The following is a 26905-nucleotide window of genomic DNA, read 5'->3' on the forward strand; positions in this document are numbered from 1 at the left end:
GCCTTATACACAGACCCCATCTATAGGCCGGCTTTCTGTAAAGTCCACACCCAACTGTTTGTGTGACTCCCATTCCTACCAGGCTAGCCAACAAGGGCTTTGTCTGCATTCAGGAACGAGATAAAGACACACGGAAGAAATGAGGCCATTTTCTTACCTGACTGAAGCTCAGAGGCAGAGTTCGCTAAGAACTGCCCCAGGTCAGGAAGTCGTGGTTTTGCTGTTATTTCCCTCTCTCGCATTCCTTAAACCCCAAACCAAACTCACTGCCATCAATCCATTCCTAGTGACTGAGAATCAGTCCATCCGCTAAAGGTCTGGCCCCCAGGTCACAGCAAAAACAAGGGGAGATGAGACGGAGAACTCATCTGGTCTGCTGTTCTTTTTGAGTCTTGCCCAGTCAGGGTATCAATCCCATGAATGTTAAATCCTTCATGCGTCAGTGGCCGAAATCAGGACCAGCTCATTCTGCCACTAGACAAAGAAGGGCGAGTAAAGAACCCAGCCAGCTATAAAGCCTCAGGTCAGCGAAACACAGGAAGGAACGGTGAACTGATTTTGGTTTGACTCTTCCCGGGAAGATCAGGATGGGGCTAATCTAACTCTAGTCAACCAATCAGGGCAGTCCTGCCATCAGGTAACAGTCAAACCTCTTTGTTCCTCATTCCTACAAGGGTTATAACAACAAAGGCAAGAACGGAAACTAACCCATGAGCCTTGACCTAGACAGTCATGTGCTTTCCCCTGAGTATTACGGAGGCTTGGCCCTATCCCCATAGCTCGTTGACACGCAAGTAACACACAATCTTCTACAAAAATGGAAGACATGACACGCAGCATCTCACGGCTCCCTGGTTTGCTCATCCCTACCCTTGTCCATACAAATCATGGCCCTGAGGAAACACAGCAGCTTTACCTTCCTCCCCATCTCTTCCCATCTTCCCCGTGTCATTCCTCCTTAGGAAGCTTTTCTCTGTGCCACGGACGACTCCTTCCACCTAAATATTAACCACCCAGAACTCCACTGTCCAATACAGCAGCCACCAGCTACACGAGGAAATTTAAATTATCATTAAATGAAGCTAGCAGCCAGACTGGCCACTTTGTGCCTGCTCTGTGGCTCCCGGCTCCCAATGCTATAGACATCCCCACCATTGCACCAAAAGGTCTATTGGACAGCAGCATTTCTCCAGAAGGCTACCCTCCCTGCCCTTATTTTCTTGCCGTCAACTCTTCCTTCCATCCACTGGAGCATGTCCGCCACCTTCACTTCCCATGCTCAAAGTGCACCCCCTCAAAACGACTAACGTGTCGATGAACGTCCTGTCTTTTAATCTTCCTGTTGCACTTGTCTATTGTCTTTGAGAACCACTGGAAATCATCCAGCCCTTAGCTTGTAAACACCAAGTAACTCATTCTTCTCGCTCTCCCACCAGTTGCCTTTCCGCGTCCTCCTCTACACAGATTTCCACCTTGCTCCTCCTGCTGCCTGCCCCTCACCCCCCACCACTTTAGCCTGGACTCCTGCTAGGTGCTTTTTGTTCCGCTTGCCCCTCGAGATTGTCATTGCTTCTCTCCCCCTTCCCAGCCCAGGACCATCAAGTTCCCTACGTCTCTAACATCACCACTGTCCTCGGCTTGAGAACCAGGAAACTGGGACTTTCCTCCTGTGTCTAGTGGCCAAGGCCTACAAAATCCCTGTCATGCGTGCCATCTTCTCACCACCATTACTCTAGTCGAGCCGACAAACGAAAACCGCACCTAGCATTCCCCGCCCGCCCTCCCGGTGTGGCTCACTCAGTGGTATGTGAGTTTCCAGGTAGTGTATACACCCTAGTGAACTTTAGGAAGGAAAGAAATGTTTCATAACTAATTCAGTGTGCATTCCAAGAAAAAAAAAAATAGGAGGGAGGAACTGATCACAAGGATCTACATATAACCCCCTCCCAGGGGGACAGACAACAGAAAAGTGGGAGAAGGGAGACGTCGGATAGCGTAAGAGATGACAAAATAATAATAATTTATAAATTATCAAAGGTTCATGAGGGAGGTGGGGTGGGGAGGGAGGGGAAAAATGAGGAGCTGATACCAAGTGTTTTGAGAATGATGAGGGCAACAAATGTATAAATGTCCTTGACACGATGGATGGATGGATTGTAATAAGAGTTGTTCGAGCCCCCAATAAAATGATTAAAAATAATAATAATACTGCCCTGTCAAACTCATTTGAAGACAGAATTTAAGAGTACGACTAAAACAAATTTTAAAATGCATCCATTCGAAGGCGATAGTAACCTGGGCAGCACACAGGAGCACACGAAGGTGGTGAACGAAAAGAGCAGCACCACCGCTCACTGCTCTGGGGTGGGGCGGCTCACAGCGACTGTTTCCCGAGCTGTAGACCTTCCCCGGAGCTCAGAGCCTCAGCTTCTGCCTCTGAGCCACGGGTGGGTTTGAACTGCTAGCTGTGTGGTTTAGCAGCCCCACACATAGCCCACGACACCACCAGGGGTCCTGAACTTGGTAAAAGCCATGGAAAATGAAGCCCAAATGACTGACCTTTGGACATCTTAGCGGACCACCTTAAGACCATGTGCCTGTGAGGTGTCAATAACTGGCAGCTGAATAGAGCGTATGGACTGAAGGAAGTGGAATTTGATATGAAATCGAAATTCTAAGATTAAGAAGAACTTCTCTGCCTGGCTGTATCCGTATGAAAGCACACCTTAAATACACTTTCCTGAGAGACTTAAGAACTTGGTAAGGATAATTGGCAGCTGCACGCTCCGGTGAAGCCATGGCCTGTGTGCATCCATGGGAACGAGGGATCCTGAAATGCGGCCGCATGATCCCACGTGTGAGCCAACAACAACTGGACTGGTACCTAACCGTGCAGCATTTCCCGTGGGCACATCATTTGAAACATTCACGGCTGGTTGGTTGTTTTCCCAACACAACAGACCAATGGTACCGGGCCCTAAATGTGTGAGAGAGGCTTAAGAGGAAAACACTCAAGTGTCATTCTATTGATTCCCGCTGCTTCTCCCCACGACTGGGGATGGTGTGGTGAAGCAATGCATTTGTTTAGGCAGACATCTCTGAGCGCCGGTGGACACTCCACCTCAACACTGGCAAAGGGTAGTCAAGTGTTGAGAGAAAAATCGGAAGGAACAACAGCAACGTGAGTGGGGCGACTTAAGAACCTGCCATCAAAGCACCCAGGTGAGCTCGTTCCCACCTGGAGCCCCAACCCGAGGGGCAGCTGCTGACCCACGTTTAGGCAGATTCAAGTCAGCCGGGTTTCAAGGTCCAGAAATAACAAGACACACACAAAAATGGCTTTGATGGCGTTAAGACAGGGAAATGTGGGGGTAGCTGGTCCCCCATATCCCAGGGGTCCTGCTTGGGGACACTGGCAGCTCTGGCAATGACACAAATGCAGTGTGGCGGCATGAGGCATCCGACAGCTTAACATTTTAATCTCGGGCAGGGGTGGAGGAAGAACACGTGAGTTGCTCTGTGCGCCCCTCCACCCCTACAGTCTGTTTGAACACCTTGGGGGACCAGCCGGGCTGACCCAAATGGAATCCAGAGTGAGAGTGGGGCGTTGGTTCCCCGAGGAAAGGGGGACAGAGATCCAGAACAGGGCAGAAACGGTGATAGGTTATCTGTATAAAAGAGTAAGGAGGAGACGCTGGGTAAAAAGGACTAGCACCGCGGAGGCAGCATATCTGGGAGGAAGGAAGAGGTGATAAAAAAGAGCCAGACACCACACCCTGGACGTTTGGCTTCTTTTCAGGGTTAGTGGGAGAGACAGAGAGAGGCAGGTTAGCGTCCAGGACCAGGGGGCCACAGCAAACAGATAAAGACCCCCAATCACTCTCTTGGGTGCTGCTTACTCCCGGGCTTCCTTCTGGGACTCAGCTGGATTCGTAGGCGAATTTGGGGTCTCCTACCTTGGGGGTTGGCCCCCAAACTTTAGTATCAGGGCACAAAACACCCAGGAGGTCTGCCTGCTTGATCCACTCAGCCAGCTCAATTCACTGGCTCTCCGGATACTACTGACTTTGTCCCTTGTGAGAAATGAAGCGAGAAGGCGTGTGTGGTGAGGGACTTCGAGGAGAAAGCACTTATACAGAGGGCAGGACTCTGTCACTGAGCCAGCACGAAGCCGGCTCCCCAGTGTTTGCCACACAAGTAACCAGCACCAAGATCTTGAAGGTCGAGGTAGAGAGTCTAGTTCCCAGAGGATGAAAATCAAAGCACACTGTGCCCAGCCGGTCCCCCTCCACCCACACGCCACAAGCCCAGCCCCATTCTGCTGTCAGATAGTTACATAGAGGTCATGTCATTGAGGGCGTGGTCCAGCTCCTCACTAATAGCCTTGTACTTCAGTTTCTGGGCATAGAGTTCATCTGGACAGGCACAGGAACCACAGGGAGGGACCAGGGGCAGAGTGAAAGGTGTCAGAAGCAGATGGAGAGAAGGAATCATTAGAAAATAAGGACAGTAAGTGACCTGTGACTCTACCACAGTTAGACGTCTACACTGGCAGCCAGGACCGGCCACTTCCAGATCCGCTGTGCCCTCGGACCCACTGCACTACTCCAGACTGCTAAGTGAATACAGCCAGGGTTGAGAACCTGGGGACAGTCACGACTAGCAGGTCCCATTGCCAGATGCACTCAGGAGGGTGCCAGGCCAACTCAGTTACTTCACTTCTTAGCAGACATCATGCTCACTTCCGTGCAAACAGAGAAGGGAGAAAGGCCCACAGCAACATTCAGACACACCTTCTCTGCCCACAAAGTGCGGCCGTTATCCCTGGTCGCTTCTCCAAAATTTTCCACAGCAGGACTATCCTGCTACCCAGAGTGACCAAAGGAACAAGTTCGCTCAAGAGTGCCCCCAAGGCAAAGCACACTTTCCCTTGTCGGGGTGCACGCCATTGTCCAGCTGTGGGGACAGGAAGAACGTGGGCAGCTGCTGGTGCTGGTCAGCTCTGGGACAGTCGAGGCACAGCTTCCTGTCTTGGGGAGTTCCCCACAGCTTCAGCGGCGAGCGGGATTAACAGGAAGGAGTCACGGGGTTACAGGCACCCTTGCTGCCTTTTAAAAACATGTTCTCCAATTCAACCCACAAGCTGGAAGATTTAAGACTATCAAATTGGAGTGATCACCAGCCTCCTTATAGGGCAAGGGGCAACGCTTAGGGTATGAGGTGAAGTCTCTTTTAAAGAAAAAGATTAAGTGGAAAAAAATCCAAGTCTAGAGTCGGACCGCGTCACCTCGCTGTAATAGAGGGCAAGCAGGGTACAGGACAGACGCCCAGCCACTGCCAACTGCCCTTGGTGTCCAGGAAATGAGCTACAGTAACGGCTACTGGGCAAGGCCTTCTTTCAGATGTCCCTAGTTTAATCTATGTCCTAGGTTCCGTACCTTCCAAATCATCAATGGTCTTTTCCAGCTTGGCTACCGATCTCTCAGCGAACTCGGCACGGGTCTCTGCCTGGGGGAACACAGAGCCAGTCAGAAGCAGAGGAAGACAACAGGTGGACCTCGAGTCCCTCAGCCTTGCCCTTTCAGAGCCACCGCCAGCCAGCTCTGAGTGCACCTGAACGCCGTGTCTCCACCTGGCAATGCATGGGCCCTTCCCCTGAACCCCTCGGCTCACCTCCTTGAGTTTATCGGTAAGAATCTTTATCTCTTCCTCGTATTTGTCTTCTTTCTGAGAGTACTGCAAAGGGAGCAGAATAAAAACAGCGTAAAAATTACACCGACAAACACCTCCCTCCCCGGCACACACTCACTTTCAGTCACGTCAAATACCCTCTGGTTTAAGGTACTGAATGAGGCCCGTTTCTGCACAAGCCCCAAACCCAGTCACCAAGTTGTGTCTGACTCGCAGTGGCCTTACTATATAGGGTTTCTAAGACTGCAGGTCTTTATGGGAGCAGACAGCCTCACCTTTCTCTGTCAGAAGAACTAGGTGGCAGTTCTGCAATGCCTCCCTTGTGATTCCAGCCCAAAACTTACTCCACGGAGCACCAGAGGTTCGAGACCCACTCATTTATCTATATACCTAGGGCCATGGCAATCTCGGATCAGAATCCTTTGTTTTTATTTTTTAAATGGCCCTAAATGTTGATCTAGGACAGAACTACAAAGGGAGGTGTTTTTCTGTCCTCTTGCTTAATGAACAGTAGTGATGTCTCAAAGCCACATGGCGGTGACAGTTCCGTCATGGCCAAGAAAAGTCCACTGCCCGGAGTGCTGCGTAAACGGCTTTCAGAAGCCCTGATTCTAGCTGCTGCTCCCGCCTGTCTGCTGGACAGCCCGTCAGGGCCCAGGCTTGCTGCCTGCAGTTCAGCAGTGCCAGACTGGGGAGAACACCGCTCCAGCCAACTGAGACCTGGCCGCTATTTCAACGAAGCCATCAACGGTCCCCACGATGAACAGCGGGCAGAATCTGGTTAGAAGGCAGGCGTGCGGCATAGGGAGGGGCACCTCCAGCCTGCGCCCAGACCCCCGCGGGCCTGTCACTGTCACAAACTGGCCCCTACCTTCTCCGCCTGAGCCTCAAGAGACTTGAGGTTGTTGGTGACATTCTTCAGCTCCTCCTCCAGCTCAGAGCACTTACTGTGAATGTTTTAAGTGTCACAGGAGAGGAAAGGGAGAAAGGCAGAGAATAAAAAAAAGAGAGAGAGAGAGAGAGAGACACATAGACGTGAATTGAACCTATATGCAGAAGGGTGGAAAGACATCCTGGGGGAAGAGAAGTTCCCAGGTGGTCTGAGCAAGCACCCGCCCTCCTCCCTCCGCCACAGAGCACATTAGGAACTGGACGCTCCTGGGCTTGGACTCAGGATGGCTGGGTACCAAGGAAGAACATCTGAAAGGAAGTCACTACCAGACCAAGGTAGGCCTGCTGCCCGCAGTGGAGTGGAGGTGGGCGTGGATGCCCAGCCCCCAACAGTGCCCCACCATCACCCGAGGGAAGGAGAGACCCTGTGGAGAGGCAGCTGAAGCAACTAGGGAAAGAAGAGATGGAGAATGTCAAGGAAGTGGAAGCGGATGGAGCATTCCGTGAAGAGATGAGAGAGCGCTCAACAAACCAACCGGTGGAGGGGAGGCGGCTGCAAAACAAAAGCAAGAACACAGACAACACCACACACAGACCCTCCCTGGGGGTCTAAGGGTTAGTACCTTTTCCTCAGCAGCACTCAGACACTTCACATTCTGGTCCATCAGTCTGATCTGCTCATCCATCTCTCGGCAACGGCTGTTAGTGACAGTCACGGGGATGACACAAGCCAGGTGGTGGGGAGGTCAAAAAGGAACACAGCAAGAAAACAAGCAGCAAATGGAAAACCTTCTCCGCCCCCCCAAACAAAACTTCCAAAAACAAAGGAAAGCCAACACCACGATGGGGATGAAGTGTCATGGCGGGGCGAGGGCTGAAAGGGACGCACATAGAGCCGCCCGCGCAGCAGCGCTGACTTTGTTACACAAGGCCCAGAGGTGGCAGCAGGGGGGCAGTTCATGGACGTGACCCAGGGGGCCAGCCAAGGGGGACAGAGAGCAGATCTTAAGTCAGAGCTCCATCCATGCCTCCAGAAGGCCCCAATAATGGTCTCTCGGTGAACCTCCCCATCCATCCCTATTCCCCTCCGTCTGTAAGCCCTCCCTGCAAACCAAGAACCCGGAAGCTATTCCCCTCCGTCTGTAAGCCCTCCCTGCAAACCAAGAACCCGGAAGCTTTCTTGGTCACATGCGAAGAGAACGGCAGAGCGCAGCGCTCAGCACGTGCAGGGGCTCAGAAGCACCGATACCTCCCACCCTCCGGGCCTTATGTAACAAGGTTGAAGGAATGCTGCTTCCGTCACAGCAGTGCCCAGGCCAAAGGGGGAAGGGGACAAAAATGGCACGATAGATTTGGGAAGTAGGATACTCACGACTCTGCCAGCTCAGCTCTCTCCTCTGTGCGTTCCAAGTCCCCTTCAATAATGACCAACTTACGAGCCACCTATTGAAAAACACCCAGGCTGCAGCTCAGGGAGTGAAGACCCCAAAACCCAAACCCACTGCCAGGGCGCGGATGCCAGCTCAGAGGAACCCTAATCGGGCGTCCGAGGCTCTGTATATCTTTACGGGCACAGACCGCTTCAACTGTCTCCCTCGGAGGAGTTGCTGGGTTTGAACTGCTGACCTGTGTTCAGCAGCCAAACAAGTAACCCTGACGCTATCAGGGCAAGGTGTGAGTTCCCTTTTTTGAGGGCTCTTTGCAGAAGCCTCATCACCCCTGAAGAGAGTGTCACCAACACAGGGGACCTCACCTCCTCATACTTCCGGTCGGCCTCTTCTGCAATGTGCTTCGCTTCCTTCAGCTGGATTTCCTGGAGCTCCATCTTTTCTTCATCTTTTAAAGCCCGGTTCTCAATCACCTTCATGCCTCTGTCAGAAACCAAAGGACCACCTGAGGAGGTTGGCGTCCGCGCCATTCCACGGAACCCAGGGCTAGCCGTGAAAGCCCGTTCCCCTCTGCTTGCTATGCAGAGAAAACCCCACGGCCTTGCCTTACTTTGTCCCAAATCACTTTCCTTCTCTCAGTTGCTCAATTCGTAGAAAACACCAACTATAAAAGGGTGACAGGGTAACCCTTCCAGTCCAGAACAGAGGCAGGAAGATTCTGTACGACAGAGGGTCCAACAGGCCTATCGATTATGATTGAGGTACATAAAAACAAAAAGCAGGCCGATCACAAAATTAAATATCTGTGTTCATGATCTAAGGGCAAGCCTCCCTGCTTCAAACACCACTCATTACAGGCAAACCTCTTCATGTTCCTTCCAGAGAGCTTTTATGTGGGCAGATGCAAAATCCCCAAGACCCTCACCCCTCATAACATTCTACAACGCTTTCCCCTCGTTTTCTATAGTTTTGTATTCATTTCCACAGCTTCATTCTGCGATAACTGTCCAGACATGCCTCGGGGATATTGTGGGATCTGGTCCAGACCAGGCCATTGCCGTATAGCAAACAATACCATGCAGCAAGAACCACGAATGTATGTACTTCTGGGTGTATATAAAAGGTATGTTCCCCCCAATAAAATAATTAAAAAAAATAAAAATAAACCAATGGGCATTTAGATTAAAAAAAAGTTATGTTCACATTCTGTCGTAGTCTATTACATGTGCACTAGCAGTGGGGAAACGTTTGGAATATTATAAAATTATTAAAGTGTGACACAGAGACACAAGGTGTAAAAAGTTCCGTATCTGTGAAATACAACGAAACACAGGAACATGAAGTCCCGGAATGTCTGGGCTCCCAACGGGCACGTCTCAATTCCGCGCCGGTAGCTACAGACCTTTGTCCTAGTTTAACTCACGTGTGGCAAGGAGGCCACTGCTTATTTCCACAAACATGAGATGTGATTTGGCTTAAAGGACATGGTTCTCAATCCTGGACACACATTAAAATTAACAAAGCAACTTTAAAAACATCGATGCCCAGGAACCGATCACAATGGATTCTAATTTTTTTAAATTCTAATTTCTTTGAACTGACATGGGAACCAGATATTTTGAAAACTGCCCACCACAAAAGTTATCCCAAGTCGAGGGCCGGAATTGCAAGGGCTGGTGGAAACAGGCGGCTGGGCTCCAGCTCCAAAATCTCACACAGACAGACGACCAAAAATCTCACACAGACAGACGACCAGGGCTGCGGGTTACTTTGTTTCTATCCAGTTCCCAGGCGTTGCCGATGCTGCTGGTCTAGGGCTCAATTTGAGAACCTCCTCTCCAAAGGTGCTCCCTGGTGGCAAAGTGGTTATATGGTGGGTTGCCATATAACCACCAGCCTCACCGGTGGAGAAAAATAGGCTTATGACTCCCATAAAGAGTTAGTCTTAAAACCCACAAGGGCAGTCCTACCCTGTCCTGTAGGGTCTCTAGCAGTGAGAATCAAAAAAAGGATGTGACCCATTTGAGTCACATCGGTCTTAGTGACTTCACTGAAGGATTATGATGTCAACTTATAGGAACTTTCCATTACCAAGGGGCCACCAGGTCTAGGGCTCCCCTTTCTGTCGGTCTTCAAGAGGAAGGAAATAAGATCCTGTAGGCGGTTAGTTACTATAGGTCTACAAAGAACTCTTGGGCAGAGCCATTCTGGGCTTTTATTTAAATCCACACTCCATCAAGGTCCCTCCACATACCTCTCACTCTCATCAGCCGCTTTCTCTGCCTCTTCCAGCTTCTGCAGGGCAGTGGCCAGGCGCTCCTGAGCTCGGTCCAGCTCCTCTTCAACCAGCTGGATCCGACGATTCAAGGAGGCCACCTCAGCCTCAGCCTAGATGTGAATGCAGAACGGAGACGGGGAAGCGGAAGGCATGTGAAATGCAGAGCCGAGACAGGAAGGTTACGGTCGGCTGCCACGACCGGCCTCAGAGTCGTGGTCGGACAGAACTTCACTCAGAGGCGCTCTAGCACACACGGTTACATAATTTCTCACCTTTTCCCATCAACCAATTCCCACATGTTCCACAGGAAGAGGGTTTTTATTTATTTATTTCTTTTATTAATTATTTTTTTTTTTTTTTTTTTTTTTTTTTAACATTTTATTAGGGGCTCATACAACTGTTATCCCAATCCATACACACATCAATTGTGTAAAGCGCATTTGTACATCGTTTCTCAAAACATTTTCTCTCCATTTAAACCCCCGACATTAGGTCCTCATTTTTCCCCTCCCTCCCCGCTCCCCCCTCCTGGAAGAGGGTTTTAAAACTCAGTTCCCCTGCCCAGCCCAGAGAAAGCACCACCCCTTTTCTGGATCCAGTGCAAATTCCTGAACACCGGGAGTCAGGAAAGGTGGCTAGCTAGTGATGGGGTCAGTCATTCTGCCTGAGCTCTGGTTTGGAGGTGTGTCTTACTCTTCTGCAGCTTTCTTGTAAATATCTCATTAAGTGGAAGGATCCTTAAGGAGGGCTCTTGCATATCTATTTTACACGCCGTTAGCCCTCCGAAAATCTGACTGTAATAGACCAGAACTGGACAAGGGCAGAAGGGGGGCTTTGACAAGCTGGTGTAAAAGGAAATTAATGGACAGTGCAATTTCCCCACCAGCTTTCCGAAGCTCTTCCAAAATGAGCCTTCCATCCTGGGAAGCAAAGAATAAAACGTTGGGGGATCTACTCCCCACCCCTTCAGATTGCATTTGAAAAAAACAAAAAAACCCAAAAAACTGGCAATGAGGCACTTCATTTGATTGTAGAATTAGCTATTTGATGAGGTCGCCATGAAAAAAAAACAAAAACAGGCCAGAGACTGTTTCTTTCATGTCCACTGCCATTCCTCCAAACTTCTGAGCGGTCTCCTTTCTACACCTCTAATCACCGCTCCTAGCTGGTCTACTCCTGAGGATTCAGCACTCTTCTATACTTTCAACAAGAGCCCTGGTGGTGGAGTGTCTGTGTGTTGAGCTGCTAATTGAAAGGCCAGCAGTTCGAAACCACCAGCCAGTCCATGGATAAAGATGAGGCTTTCTAGTCCCATGAAGAGTTACAGTCTCGGAACACCCCCGGGGCAGTTTCACCCTGTCCTAGAGGGTCACTCTGAGTCTGAAGGACTCAGTGGCAGTGAGAGTCCTCCTGTCCTGGAGCCCTGGTGGCACTGTGGGAGAAGCATTTGGCTGCGCGCTGCGAGAAGGGCAGTTTAAAACTTCCCAGCTGCTCTAAGGCAGGCAGGTGTGACACTGAGTGACCTTGTAAAGACGGACAACCTCTGAAAGCCCAGGGGTCAGAACTGACTCAATGGCAGAGGGCTGGGTTTTGGCTTATTCCCCTAGTCGGGCCCTTAGCTGCACCCTCTCCCAGTCTCTGCCGGAAAGAAAGAGCCGGCTAGCGCCCAAGGAATCCTGTGCCCCTCCCTGGCCCGGAAATAAGGGATGGGCAAAGGAGGTGCTGGCCCATATATGGGAAGTCCTAAAGCCATAAAGCCACTTCCCTAAGACCTTGCGCCTCTTCCCTCACCTTTACTGGTGGCAGGTCTGCGGGCAGCCACAACCTCACAGGAATTCAGTCTGCTCCGCATACCACCAGTTCAGATGCTTATCCAAGTGCCTGCTGAACATGATCTCGCCTCCTCCACAGCCCAGACCGTGCCTGAATTCTATTGCCCTGCTTTCCTCCTGGCAGTCAGGGGTGGGGGCAGGCGCAGAAATAATCTGGGCCACCAGCCCCTATGGGGAGAGATATAGCCCAAAAGACTCCTGTTGGGAATCAGGTTATTTGGCACAAAACTTTCCACATACAAACAGGAGAGGGTCAAGGGACTAGGGGGAGGAGGAGTGTGATCTAAGTAACCACCAGGCTATCAGAAAAGGGATGCCAGGAAGCTCACACACACTGGAACACCGCAGTGAAGAAGGGCCCATTGTCGCTAACACTGCTACTCCACACACCACAAAATGGCAAGTGTGCCTGAGTCTGGTCGCTTCCAGGAAAATAGGTATCATAGGACAACACCTTTCATCATCTCAACAGCCCAAGCAAGGCTGACCAGTCAAGACTACATAGGCGCAAATCAGACCAACAAACACGCACCGTAGACCCCTCCCAGACAATGCCCCCTCCCACCAGACGTCTAGACTGAAAAGAACACTGGCACTAGATTTGGAGGAAGCTTAGGAGATGCAAGTCCCCATCCAGCTCACCAGCAGTTACCCAAACTGGAGTAGAAGGTAACAGGCTATGGGGGCAGGGTGTACGGTTTCCATGACAACAAGCTGGCTCGGGCAGCTTCTCCCACAAATCAGCACTGACAATAGCATTCTTCCCAAGGCTGAAATGAAAAGGGAGGAGGAGAAACCACATGGCAGCGCCCTCAGTGGGGCATGCGCTCGCGTGCGTGCGTGCACACAAGCCTATACCAAAAGCAGAATCCGCGATGGGAGCCCCGCTGGGAGGGCGGGACTGGAGTCTGCTGTTTTTCCCTCTTTCTTTCCTCTATCTAGAGGATCACTTCTCTCTAGGGCGAGGGCCTGCAGACTCCAGCCCTGGACACCGTTTAAAGGACGGAGGGAAGACACCTGACTTTTCCCCCAGGTCCAAACTTGAAACCCAACTGCCGTTCCCTCTCAGCTCCACGGTCCCACGGCGGGGGCAGAGTTGGATCACCTGTGCCAAGCAGACCACCCATGGCCCCGGGGGAAACATTCAACTTTTGAGCTTTTCCAATTCCACCAGGTTCTGCATGCCCAGATGTGGCTGTGACCTTTCAGGCCGCGTACCTATGCCTGCTTGCAGGATATAGCCCAAGGTCCTACCCTTCAGGGAATAATAGGATTACGATTGTCCACTGCCCAGTGAGCAAAGATCCCACAGTGGGGGGGACGACAGGACGACAATGTGGGGATGCAGTGACAAATTTTGTTACAATAGAAGATGGCTGAGAACAGCTATGGTCATGAAATGATGGAATGAGTTTTATTTCAATGCTAGTTTTTCATTCCAAAGAGATTCTGCCTACCTGCCACCTGCCCCAAGTGCACCATGCCACACCTAAGGCAAGAACCTGACCAACCCGCCAGAGTACTGGTGCTAGGAGGACTGATCAACCATGGGCAGGAGGGGTTTAGCCTGATTCTGACATTCAGACCCTCCAGGAGGGTTTCTGAACAGACAAAAGCCACAGATGAAATTCAAAAGAACATCGCAGCAAAGTTTGGCTGGAGCCCTGTGAGTAACAGCTCCTTATGTGCACCGTCCCAAGTACTGTGCACTTGGGATACTGCGTCCTTGGGGACTGTAAATTTCACCCAGGGGGAGCGGCGGGTTGGAAGGAAGGGAACAGAGCTATCAGGCACAGAGTAAACAAAGGTGGAAGCAGTGGAGCAAAGGGCTATTTGCCTCTCCCAGGAGTGTGTGCTCTTGCATGTGTGTGCAGTGGGGGTGGGGAATCAGCAGGAGAGCAAATCTAAACCAAAGGAAGGTGACAAAGGCGGTTACTTAGTCCACTGAGCACCCCAAATCACCAGCCATTCCAATCCCCACCTCCCACCCCCGAGGCTAGGTATCTGGGATTACAGCCCGAATAAAAAATGCTCTTCTGAGAGTTTGGTGAAAATTTTAAAATCAGAACAAAAAAATAAAAGGAGGGAAATTAGGAGAGGGCAGTAAAACAGGTAAGGACAGCAATGGTCAGGGCAGCCCTAGGCACAATGGCCAGAAGGTGGCCAGGACCTAAAAGTGCACAGATGAGCAGATGCAGGACATACCTTTCCAGTCAGTCCATCAAATGACGTCGAGACATGCTACAGTGTGGATGGAGCTGGACATTAGGCTGAGCTAAACTAGTCAATCACAAAAGGACCCACATGGTATGTCCTCATTTATATAGAAAGACAAGGAAAGACAAATGTTTAGAGACCGAAGTTTTTTAGTGGTGGGAGGGAGAAAATGGAGAGTTAACCCAAGATGGGAAAATCATTGATTAGGATAAGGTTGCTCAGTGATTACTGTCATTGTTGTCAATAAATTATATACCTGTACAATTATATTGGCATAAACTGTGTGATGGATATATTTTTACATATCTATACAAAGATCAGATGCTGAGTTTGCTTATATACACCCAAACACCTCATGAAACTGGGTTCCTTGGTTTGGAAGTTTAGTGTCACAACCTCGTGGGCATCACCGGAATTGGCCTGATAACATATGCTTAGTGTTTCTGTCTATCTCCTAGTTCCTTGCATAGTGCCTGGTTCTAAATGCTTGCAGGCAACCACCCAAAACGGATCTCTATTCACCCGGAGCGACAGAAGGCGGGAAGGAGCAAGGGATTGGAAAAGCATATGGGATTTGTGGCTATTTGCCTCCAAGAACAACTGCCCCCTTTGCCATGAGACCAGGACTGGATGGCGACTGTCGCTGAACATTTGGTTCAAAGATTCCATAAGAATCTTGATAAAAAGGGGGAAATGGTGAACAGATTTCAAAGCCTCATAAATTCTATACTTTCTGGAGCCATGATGGGTCCATGAACCCCTCAAATGACTACCTTCCTATACTCTTTGGAGGCTAAACAAAAAATATTAAAACCCAATAGCTTAGTTTAACCAATTAAAAAAAAGCCTATCTTGAACTGTAAATTCCAAATTCATATGGAATCAAATCTAAAACAGCAACGTGAGAGATAAGCTAGGACAGTTGGAGGGCAGTGAGTTTATGTTAATGGGGAGCAATTCAGAAATGTAGGGTGAATGGTTGCACTACTCAAGAGTGTAATCAATGTCACCAGTGTCACTGCGTTGTACAAGTAGAAACGTGTTGGATTTGTGTGTTTTGTTTTGTATAGTCTCAATAACAAAATAAAGACAACTTGCGGGGGGGCAGATAAAGAAAAATGCCCATCTAACTGTTATACCTTCCGTTTAAGTCTAGCAAAAAGTGCAAAGGAAACAAAATCGAAAGTGGATTTCAGATGTTTATAAAAAGGTCAATGTAAAAAAAAAGTCAATCTCCGGGGCAAAAGCAGAAGAGAAAGATAGTCCACTCCTCTAGTTCCCCAACAAGAGAACACCAAGCAGCTAGAAAAAAAGACATGTGACAATCTCACTAAGGCTTGAGATACCATCAGGGAATGAGTGTGCTGTGCTTTGGGCTCCAAAGGAGGGAGGAGCCTGTAAAACCCACATTCCAGGATGCCCTAAGAGGCGGCCCAAGCACCTGCCAAGCACCATCCAAGCTCGGGCTCCTTTCCCACAGGTTTCGCTCCCTCAGAAGGGTTTTGATCAAAGTTCACTAGAGCAGAGAGCCAAGATTAGGATTCCTCAAGCTGGGAGCATAAGATACTGGTTTCAGCAATATTTAACGATCATTCTACTTCCCCATTCTGAGTACTTCCTCACTAGGCCTCAGCTCAATTAGCCAATTTGGCAGTGAGGGAGTAGCTTAAGAAACATCTGAGGCTGCATGCTCTGTTGCAGCCCACCCAAGTTACAAGGGTGGATTAAAGGGGCCAAATGTTCCTAGAAGTACCAAATCCTAAGGGAGAGTATGGGGAGTGCAGTAGTTTCCACACTACCAGAATCTCTAGAACTCTTCCTAGGGTGTCCATAGTTAGATGCTGAGCCTATTCATAAGGCTAGTTCCTTTGGTCATCCTGTGTCTTAACAAAAGGGATGAGAAAGAAATATCCCCAGTCGTAAAGAGTCACCCTGCTAGCCCACCGCACTTGATAATTACAAGTTGCCTGGGCATACTGAGCGGAGGAAACAATGTCTACAAAAAGCTAACCCGGAAAGACAACACACTTCTTCCAGTATGTCCTTGTCCAGTTATAAAAATAACTGAGCAGTACCCTGGGTCCTTGGTAAGCAGTTTTTCCTGTTTCCTCACTTTTTCTCAACCTTACTACCCTCCTCCTCCTCCAACACACACACACACTCTCTCTCTCTCTGAAACTACAAAGAAAAAAACTTAGCAAGGGAAAAAACACTAATAAACCACAAGAGTTCTTTCGCGAGGTTCTCAAATTTTAGCAAGTTACTTTTCTCCCCCTCCAAGATTCTCCAAACCCAGACCCTCCACAGACAGCATTGCATTCTCGACCTTAGAAAATCTGATGAGTTACTGAAACTTGCCACCCCTTCTAAAGAGAAGGTGGTCCCAAGCAATCCCAAGAATCTATCCATTCCATGTTTCAACTTTGAGGGGTTTTTGGTTGTTGTTTTTACTTTCAAAGACCCTGCTGGGTATTTGGGTAAGTAGCATCCCTACAATACACTGGACCTCGCTTCTGTCTCCATCCACCACATCACCAGGTCAACCAGAAACCTTGGCAGACAATGATGCTTCATCGGATTCTCTGCCACATACACTCGCTTATCAGCTCGGCTTGGAGGAAGTGCTCTTAACTGGTTCGGCTTGCACTGATCACACTTCAGCAATAAAGGCCTGCATCTGGCAGGAGTTCCTGCCTTCCAAGTCATCGTGGGTTGGGGCAGACAAGTTCGGGTGGCTCCTACATTTGCCCTAGAAGGGAGTAAAGTTCCACCTCCTCTCTGGCTTCACGCCGCCCGGATAGAAAGCGTCTAACAGTTGCAAGGGCTCTCCCGCTGCCCCCGCCCCCGCCCCCACCCCGATAGAGGAAAGGGCCCCAGGCCGGAGGATGGGAGGCGGTCCTGTGGCCTCAACCTCCTCTAGGGAGGGCACCGCGCTTCCTCTCAGCGGCTGCTGCCTCATTTCCTGAACAGAAGGAGGGAGCGGAAAAGCTGCCAGCAGGCCAAGTTGGGGGCTTTCCGGCGGTTCCCACCCGCTACCCAGTTCTGCCCCTCCTAGACCAGAGAAGCACCCACCCACTCCTACTCGTTGGGCCGGAAACCTCAAGAGCAAGTCTCCCCCTTCATCTGGAAATGGGGGAGGGAGAAGCCGCTGAGCCCCTCCCCCGGCCGCACCCGGCTCCGAGGGACTGAATGAATGAGCTGGGAGGAGGAGGAGGAGGAAGAAAACCACTCCCCAGGCTCCAAAGTGGCTCGATTCCTTCAAAGGTCAAGCCTGCTCCCCCGATCACCCCACTTCTCCCCTCGCCCATTTGCTACCCTACTGCAGCTGAGCCCCACCCAACCTCCGGGCTCCAACTTCATCTCCGAAACTGCTGACTCCCTGAGAACCAGGCTCTACTGCAAGAGACCCGATTCGAGATCCCGGGTGCTCCCGCGCCTGCCCTTCCCTCCTGGCGCCTCGCCCTCTCCGTACCTGTTCCCGGGCCCGCCTTTCCCCTTCCACTTCCCGCTGCAGGCGCTCGGCCCGCTCCTCAGCATCGTCGGCCTGCTGCTGCAGAACCTGGATCTTGCGCTTCACCGCCTCGATGGTGGTGATCCCGGCCATGCTGCCCACCCAGCTTCTGCTCCCGCTCCGGTTCCTGCCTCCTCCGCTCGGCGCAGCAGCGGCTTCTCACCCCTACTTCCGCCTGCTCCGCCCTGAAATACCGGAACTCACCCACCGCCCGGACGTGACGTCATGGCCGCCGCGCCCGCTCACCGCCCAGCGGGCGGGAAGGCAGTGCACTGGACGGGCACGCGAGGCCGGAGTAAGGGGCGGGGCTCCGCAATCGCCCCAGGCGACCACCCCGGCCCTTATCCCTGGGGCGCCGTTAAAGGGGGGCGGGGTTGGGAAGAGGAGGGATTACTATGGCAACCGGAAAGGCGCGTCGTAGAGTTAGCCTCTCCGTCCCGGCAGGCTGTCCTGTCCTGTCCTTACACACCCTCAGTTGATCTGCTGGCCGGCCGCCACTTACCTGCACAGGGCGTCCCTGTGCCCTCTCCCCAAGGTAGACCTCCTACAAGCCTCCGCTTCCGCCCACTCCACAACAAGCTTCAAGACCAGGTACTAAGAAGAGCCTAAGAGACTTCCTGGGCCTCATCTTCCAAAGAGCCTCCTTTTGTAGTTGGCTCAGGTAGGTTCTCTCTCATGCCGGAAAGTCCAGGAAGGCAACTCTCAAGAGAGATGAGATGGGCAAGTTGGTCAAGTTCTCCTTCTGCCAGTTATGGACTTAGATATTCCTTTTAGAATACTGGGATCTTTTTGCCTGTGACTCTTGAGGGTCCGTATGCACCAGTGATTAACAGACCTACCAGCCCTTCCAAACCTAAAAGGATTCAGGTCTTGCGAATTCATCAGCTCTCTTTCGGAAATGAGGACGTATTGTATACCTTCATTACATCTGGAAGGAATCCTCGATTGCGGCTCACAATGACCAGATCCTTCGTGCAGGAGCGAGGAGGCCCTTGGTGTAAGAGCCTGCCAGGTGAGCCTCCAGTCTCTTGCACCTTTGCATCCATTTCAGTCGCTTTTATTTCTTGTCTCACAAGCGGCTCTTTGTGAGTTAGAAATTGTCCCCACAAGCACTTGATGCAGGACTTCAGGAAATCAATAGTAAAGAGACCTGAGGGTTACACTACCTTCCCTCGCCTTTGATTTTATTTCTCCCATTTTACCAGTAACCAGTGATAACTCTCTCCTCTGTGCAACCCTTCTCCCTAGAGGAGGAGGGTGAGGAGCAGCACTTAGAGATGAGACTCTTAATCCCTGAAATATAGGTGTGGCCGCAATGCCTCGTTCTGAGGAGACTGCCTCCAGAGCGTCTGTCTTCTCTTTCCTTTTGGAAATATTAAATAATAAGACTAGTCAAAGGAAACATCTCTGGTAGACAGCAAGGAATTTGCTCCGTAAACTGCACACCTTGATATTCCGTGTCCCTTGCCCCCCTGAAGTGGAGAGAAGGAACCGGGTTCTGAACCTCAGTAAGCTCTCCATGATGGCCTAAGAATGATTCCAACTTGTTCCGAAGTCTGATTGGAGAGATCATAGTCGCCAGTGAGCCTTGGTTATGAGTGCTTACCAGCAAGGGGGCGCTATTGCACCTCCCTGCGCCTTAGTGACCAAGCAGCGGAAGACCTCATCCTAGATAAACCAAGAGTTGAAAGTATGTGGTTGCATTACTGGGGTTGGTGAATTTGATGAATGAATAAACTCTTCTTGATCTAGAGCAGTGGTTCTTAACCTTTCTAATGCCATGACCCTTTAATACAGTTCCTCATGTCGTGGTGACCCCCCCCCAACCATAACATTATTTTCTTTGCTACTTCATAACTGTAATTTTGCTACTGTTATAAATCAGGCGACCCCTGTGAAAGGGTTGTTCGACCCCCAAATGGGTTGCGACCCACAGGTTGAGAACTGCAGGTCTAGAGGAACAAGTAGGCTGCTTGCTGAGAGCCTTTCTAAACAGGATAGATGGGCGTCAAGGAGCCTAGTTCTGTTGTTGTCCTGCCACCTCTGATACAACAATCATCAACACGTGTATTTCTCCTTGTCTGTGCTCTCCCACCCCTCACCCTTTCCTAAAGGTGCCGTGACTTCATGCCCTAACCATTGTTTTCCTTACTAAAAATCGCTGATTCCATCTCAGATTTAAAATACCATACACTTGAGGAGTTAAAACAACAACAAAACACTAAAATTTGCTTTAATCTTATCATACCCTTGGCCCTTTCTTCTAACGGTTCTAGCAAACCGTACACTTTCCCAGAAAGGCTTCCCACATAACCAGGAACTCCCGTGGAAACATGCAGTTACTAACTCCCTCCTCCTTTCCCTGCCCATACAGCTACATTAAAGTAATATGCTCTGTTGACTGACATTAATCTCAAGGGCAAAAGCTGAGCTGTGAGCTTCCTTTGTATTAGATAAGCACCCTCTCCCAAAGATACAGGTACGGCACTGCTGACGACTACCCCTTTTCTAGCTGGTCTCACAATTATCTTTGTGGCATTTTCAAGGTTGAGAGGGAAGAGAATTGGTGACTAGGGGATAATATGAAGTGGAAAAAGGATTTCAAATGTGAAAATGTCAGCCCTAGAGAAGCCGAGTAATTGACTGAAGGCCATAGAGGAAAGTCCAGTAGAGATACTTTCACAATCTAAGATTCCTTTGTCACTTCTATTACAGACCCACACTGATGGCCTATACACACTGCCTCCTATGGCATCTCTGTGGCTTGAGATCAGATGCCCAAATGGGCCAAGATAAATAAACCCATACAGGGCCAAGGTCAGGGTGACCTCCTTGGTCCCATTGTGAAATCCAAGCTGGCTTTGTTGGGTAGCTGGAGGATGAGAGATTCCCTATTAATATACAGAGCTACATGCCAAGCCTTGGACACAAAGGCTAAGAATGTGTCGTGGGGGAGGGGGCCCTGGGATAAGTGATAGCTGTCTGGATCTGGAGTCCCCCTTTTTCTGTCCAATTCTTGGGAAAGATAGTTTAATTCCTGGGCTGGCAAAAAGATAAGATATCTACTGTTTCTAAGCAAGAAAATATATGCCATTACAAGAGTGTGTCAGCATGTGGTTAGAGGCAAAGATGTATATGAGTGTGTGCGAATGTCTATCTATGACCCCACGATTTGTCAAAGTGTGTTTGGAGGTCAGCAATACATTCACATTAAGATCTATAGGTGGAAATTAACCCCCCCACACCTCTCTAATACTTACATCAGCTGCCTTCTTCTCAGCCAGCTCCAGTTTCTCCTGGGCATCCTTCAAAGCCTCAGAATACTTGTCCAGCTCATCCTCAGTCCCTTTCAGCTTCTTCTGCATGGCTGCCAGCTCATCTTCCAGCTGGAGGAGCCCAAAGTCAGACACAGACACAGAAATGCAGCTTGGGGCCCTGGAGCCCTGCTTAACACCTGGGCCCAGCTCTAGGTTACCATCGCACATGACAAAAGAGACACACTTTTCCCCAGCCATTTCCAACTTCACTCCCCTGAATTACGCTTTACTCTTGGCCAGTGACCCTGTGTTGTGTGACTTAAAAATGCCCAAGGCATGCTGGATTTTCATTTCACGACCCTGGCCTCCAGTATTGAAGGGCTTAGATACCTGTGGCTCTGTTGAAGGGCAAAGACATGACACATGCCAAGCTCCCACCTTTGCCCAGACTCTTCCAAAAGATGGTCCATTCCCACTTCAATCCAGCAGACCAGGTGGCTGGCTATAAGGGGTCACTGACTTTCACAAGGTCATGCAGGTGTCTGAGGCAGAGACCCCACATGTCTTCTGTCCCTCCAGTGACGGTTGGGAAGAAGTATCCTTCCTGCCCAAAGAAGGAGCTGGCACCATTGGGCACTGCTTTTCCCACACAAACCCTCCCATTTCCCAGTCTTATCCACCAGCAGGTAACAGAGCTCAGTGCCAGCGCCCACCTGTTTACTTCTCTCCTCTGCCTGTTTCTGCTCAGCTTCAGCTTGTTCGGCACGATCCAAAGCGTTCTCCTTGTCCAGCTTCAGCATCTGCATCTTTTTCTTGATGGCCTCCATCATGAGCAGTGGTTGTCGGCCTCACCTGGAGACTAGGCCAAGCAGGGAAGGCTGCTGCCTCAACTGACTGCAAGTTTCCCAAACTTGACCCTTTATCTCTGTTCATGGCTCCACCTCTTCTTCCTAATATGGCCCTTGTAGCTCCCTCCACCCCCATCATTATTCTCCTGGGGGAAGGCAGGGTGAGACAGTTTAATGAACTGACATCACCGGGAAAGAAACATTTGGGAACAGCTGAGGCTGGTTTTAGACAATGGAAAGTGGGGGAGGGGAAACGCTCCCTGTCCCTAAAACTTTCCACTGAATCCAGGGAACTCTATTGGTGTTTCACATGAGCAGGGGAAGGGAAAACCATGAAGTCGGTTTAGAGAAGGGTACTTGGGCAAACTGAGAGCCGCACCGGGTGTTCACCCAAGGGTCTCAGCTGCCTGTCAGCTCTCCTCCTTTCACGCAGACCGAGTTGGGCGCTGATCAGACTCCACTGTTGGAGTTATTGCTCTTGATCCCTGGTCTCCAGGGAGCTTGGGTTACGGGTGAGGCAGGGACGTCACTCAGAATCCTTAGCAATTCCCCTAGATCCCTAGATCAAATGGCTTTGCTATTTTAGGAGCCCCTAATGAACAGAGGGACACCGTGCCTCCCTGTTAAGAACCACAGCGATGACCATAAGAAGGTCGGCTGGACTCTGGAAGGCCATCGCAGAGCTTAGAGTGGGATGGAGAGAGAGTAGGCTAGGGTCAGAAGGAGCCACAGAGGACCATGCTTAGCTTTCCCATACTACCACCACCACCATTTTATATATATATAAAATAACCACTGCCATCAAGTCTAGTCTGACTGTAGCAACCCCAAATAGGGCTTGGGAGACTGTCCATCTGGCCAGGTGCAGACAGCTTCCTTTCTCCCAAGGAGTAACTGGTGGGCTTGAACGGTGCCGGCCTTGGGGTTAGCAGCCCAGTGCCTAACCCATAGTGCCAGTCATCAGAGCATCTTCGCTTTCCCAGAGTTATCTTTAAATAGAACTGTTGTCCCCACACAGACAGACCAATGCCAGCGCTGCTCTCGACTCTTCTCTCCTTCACCTCCTGCCCTCTCCTCTTCCTCCCTACCTTTCATCAAAATCCTCCTCAGAGACTCTCTTCTCCTGGCCAAGTTCCCGGCCATGCCCACTCTTCCACTCGGATCTTCATTGAGGACAGGTGGCACTTGAGCCCACATAAACCCTGCAAATATGCCAAAAGAGAGGGGAGGCACTGTTCAAGGTGACCAGAGCTCTCAGGAGAATATGCACGGCTCGGATTAATCATTACTCTAAACAAGCTACAGGCAGTGTTAAGGCTAAGACCCAGCCATGAAGAAATGGAGATGGCCGCTGAGGCAGAGGACAAACGGGGAGTCCACTCCTGAGAACTGAGACCTTCCAGTCCCTAGAGGTAGACGGGCAGCTAAACCATCAGCTGAGTCTTGAAGGGAAGTTGAGAGACCTAAGGCTGCAGAGACCAACCAGAGAAAAGGACCAGAAAGCAAGAGTCCTCCCAGGGCTGGGAGTAGGAGAAACAGTGGATGAGAAGAAGGGATGGGGACCTGAATAAGGAGAAGGAAAATATAAAGAAAAGACAAGATAGAAAGCAAATGTTTTGAGAATGATGATGGCAATAAATGTGCACATGTGCTGGACACAATGGATGCATGTATGGATTGTGAGAAGTGTTGTACGAGCCCCCAATAAAATGATTAAAAGAAAAAGAAAAGACAAGAAAGAGAGAGAATATTTCTTTTCATAAGGGGGCAGGTTACAGGGTTCAATTCCTAAATTCCAACTCTCACCCTGCTCCCACCACAGCCCTCCAGTTTAAGGCTGAAATCTTCATGGATTATGGCCACTGGTCTTCCAGAAGGGGCCTTGGAGAGAAGAGATTCGATCTGTCTCAGTAGAAAAGGTAGATGCTCCAGAGGTTGAGGGATGAAAGGGCGTGATGCCGAATGGCTGACCGCTGTAAGAATATGTTTGACATTTAGTTGGCTCCTAATTCAACAACCCAATATCAAACATATCACACAGAAGCAGGCTAAGGGCTTTCATGGTCATTTATCTTTCTCCCGCTGCAAAGATGAGCCAGAGCCGAGAACCCAGGCACCAGTCATGGCTAGATGAAAAGGCATCTCTTGAGGGAAGATCATTTGCCCCAGCTCTTCACCTCCCAAGATTAGCAGGCTCTTGCTCATCTGCATTCCGTGCTGTTCCTGCCTCAGCTCCGCTCCCCCCAGTGTGTCAGCCTTTGCTAGATCACGTTGGCCTGCACCAGGAGGAATACCTGGCGGGGTTCCATATCCGGGCACCTATCCTCAAACACGCCCACACAGAGCTGCTTCCGGGGTGTCACAGCCTCAGGGCCTGGAGGATCAGCAGTGTCAGCAGCTTCTCATCAGCCCTGCCACCTGCTTCAAATCCACTCCAACTGCCGAGGCTTTCCTTCTTGGGTGAGGTGGTGGAGAGCTGCCTCTTGCCACTAGAACCCCTCGCCTGTACGGTCACTTCCCCCACAGGACTTCGGAGGCCCTCTCAGCGGACACCGCTCTGCTCTGAGCTCTGTGCATAAGTAGCCCCGAGAAACTTGCAGACACTTGGCTTCTTTCCACCGTCTTATTCCTTCTCACCTTCTCATATCCTCCAGGCATCCTCCTTAACGTCACCCTTGAGGGGTCCCCGCACAGAAGAGCGACCTTTCTCACAAGCCAGGCCTGAGTGTATCCTGTCCTCTCCCAGGCTTGCAGGCTTCATTCAGCCTGAGCCCTGGAGGAGAAGACTTAAGGTCTCCCTCGCCGCTAAGACTTTAGTTGATGAAAGATGAGGGTGGAGCAAACGGTAGTCCTGAGGACTCTCCTGGAGCTTTTAACGTCAGGAACACTAGTGCTTGGGCTGCCTTCTCCAGGCGTCTTACCTCCGGGGACCCAGCTTCCCTCTCTCCTGAGGGACTTTTCTTCTGAAGAGACGGGGGGCTGGTGCTGTCCGTGGCAGGCAGCTGCTGCTTCTCTCCACTGGGGCAGAAAGGAACTTGGGTTATAGCTGCACTAGGGGCGGGGGGTCTTGGTGGAAGCACAGGGTTCAGGGAGGAGACTGCTTCAGCCCCCAGGCCTGTTCCCTGTGTCCTTGCTCTCAGTAGTCTGGACACCCTCCATCCCCCACTTCCACTCTGTCCTTGAACTAGATCAATTGCTTGTCCCACGCCCCAGTCCATCTGTCATGTGGCTCTTACCTTGCATGGGAATACTGACCATACTGACCCATGGGTCTACAGGCCCCAAGCCAGGCACCTGTCGTGTGAAGCCCTTGCCTCGTTATGACTCCCCAGGGGAGGGGGTGTGTGATTTTTTTGCGTTCAAGCCCTCCTTTCTTCCCCTACACCCCGTCCCCCCCCACGTTTTCATATCCTTCTCGGAAAACCTTGGCCACAACGCAGCACCAGAGACAAGAGGAAAAGAATCCGGGAGAGAGACGAGCAGGCGTTGCAGAGACTTTAGTGCTGGGAGGACGTCGGGGAACAGAGCCTGGGCACGTCGAGGTAGGGGAGCAGCCCTTCTCTGAGGGAGGAGACTTTGACTGAAGGCACAGCTAGGAAGAAATGCCGGTGGCTTTGAGAGCCCTTTCGCTCGGCAGTCTGGAGTCCTCCTGAGCCAGAGGGGCTGGCTGAGAGACAGGGCTGCAGAGGAAGAAGGACTGGGTGGGTATGGACGGCGAACTCGTCAGCTGATGTGATGAGAGCAGACAGAGTAGACAGGATCATTGGAGATGGGCTCTGCAGGGGGGCAACCTGCCAATACTAGAGCCAGCCTGGCACTGACAAGCCCTGGGGAGACAGGCCAAGGTCAGGGATCAAGGCTGAGGGGTAGGGCGTTCTGTGGGTCCAAGAGAACAGAGGCATAGTAGGGGCGAGTAAGGGAGGGAGGAGGTAAGCCATCAGGTAAAACCATCACGGGCAGGGAAACCTCTCCATTGGTTACCATTTATGGTACCTGATGTGCCGCATGTTTTATTGTTTAATCTTCTGTGCAATCCAATGAGGCAAGAAGTAGCCCTATATCACATCTAAGAAACTGTGACCCCGTGAAATAGCACCAGGCCACACAGCCAGGATGTGACACCGCTAGAATTCTAACCCAGATCTGCCCAGTGTTAAAGCCTTTTCTCTGAATACTGCCCATACACAAGCAGCAGAAAATGAAGCAGGAGACAAATCAGAGGAAAGAGGAAAGATCTGAAGACAAGATGAACCTGCAGGGAAACAGGCAGGAGTGAGAGTTCTGTCTCATGTTTGGGATCAAGTTCAGGTCATGTAAATATCATATCATACTTCTCATTATGTGTTCAATGCTTCCCCCGCCAACCCCCCAGCCTGTGGAACCCTGATTGGCTATTGACTAGAGACAAGAGAGCACGGAGGATGAATGGATATACAGACGAAAGAGAGGAAAATGGGACGGAGAATGACATTCGACCTCATGCGGGAGAGAGGAAGACACCTCCTGTGTATCAAGCACTGCGCGTTTTCCCTAACACACACGATCGAACTGAATCCTCATAGTCTTATGACATAGGTGTTAGCCCCATTGTCAAGGGGGGGGTATTAAATAACTTGCACGCGGTGAAACAACAATTAAGAGGTGAAATCAGAAATTGAACCCAAACCTGACTGCGATTTTGACCCCTCTGCTTCCGAATCCATGGAGGAGAAGGGAGACGTTCTGCCGGTTAGGAGATGAAAACGGGAGCCTGAGAACTTTGGGGAGGCGGGTTTCAAGAACGACACAGGATGATTGAACGGCGAGGTTGCTGACGGCAGAGTGAAAGCACAGGACATGGTAGGTGCCATCGAGTCCGCTCCAGTTCATAGAAATGCTGTGGACAACAGGACAGACACTGCCTGGCCCCATAGTTGTTATGCTGAGCGTTGTTGTAACCACTGTGCCAATCCATCTCGTTGAGCGGCTCCCTCTTTTTCACTGACCTGTTAA

At 50.6% G+C, this 26905-nt stretch overlaps 1 protein-coding gene across 10 annotated transcripts in view; it reads right to left on the minus strand.

Annotated features, from left to right (window-relative positions):
* Positions 1 to 21910, minus strand: part of TPM3 (tropomyosin 3) — a 25096-nt gene extending 3186 nt beyond the window's left edge. The window contains exons 1-10 of one of the 10 annotated variants that reach the window (XM_045298341.1): positions 21779 to 21910; positions 21069 to 21194; positions 10225 to 10358; positions 8336 to 8453; positions 7955 to 8025; positions 7206 to 7281; positions 5674 to 5736; positions 5439 to 5508; positions 4337 to 4415; positions 3453 to 3668 (exon numbers count right to left, since the gene is read on the minus strand). In XM_045298341.1, the coding sequence (XP_045154276.1) occupies positions 3665 to 3668; positions 4337 to 4415; positions 5439 to 5508; positions 5674 to 5736; positions 7206 to 7281; positions 7955 to 8025; positions 8336 to 8453; positions 10225 to 10358; positions 21069 to 21194; positions 21779 to 21895 (858 nt within the window). In that variant the 5' untranslated portion in view covers positions 21896 to 21910 and the 3' untranslated portion in view covers positions 3453 to 3664. Of the gene's footprint in view, positions 1 to 3452; positions 3669 to 4332; positions 4416 to 5438; positions 5509 to 5673; positions 5737 to 6562; positions 6639 to 7205; positions 7282 to 7954; positions 8026 to 8335; positions 8454 to 10224; positions 10359 to 17769; positions 17976 to 21068; positions 21195 to 21778 lie in introns of those variants that run through there. The other 9 variants (XM_045298340.1, XM_045298339.1, XM_004714636.3 and 6 more) reach the window with 9 other exon arrangements.
* Positions 21911 to 26905: the final 4995 nt, after the last annotated feature.

The sequence above is a fragment of the Echinops telfairi genome, unplaced genomic scaffold, assembly GCF_000313985.2.
Source record: "Echinops telfairi isolate 266 unplaced genomic scaffold, ASM31398v2 ScPeMD7_7425;HRSCAF=8463, whole genome shotgun sequence".
Classification (NCBI taxonomy): Eukaryota; Metazoa; Chordata; class Mammalia; order Afrosoricida; family Tenrecidae; genus Echinops; species Echinops telfairi.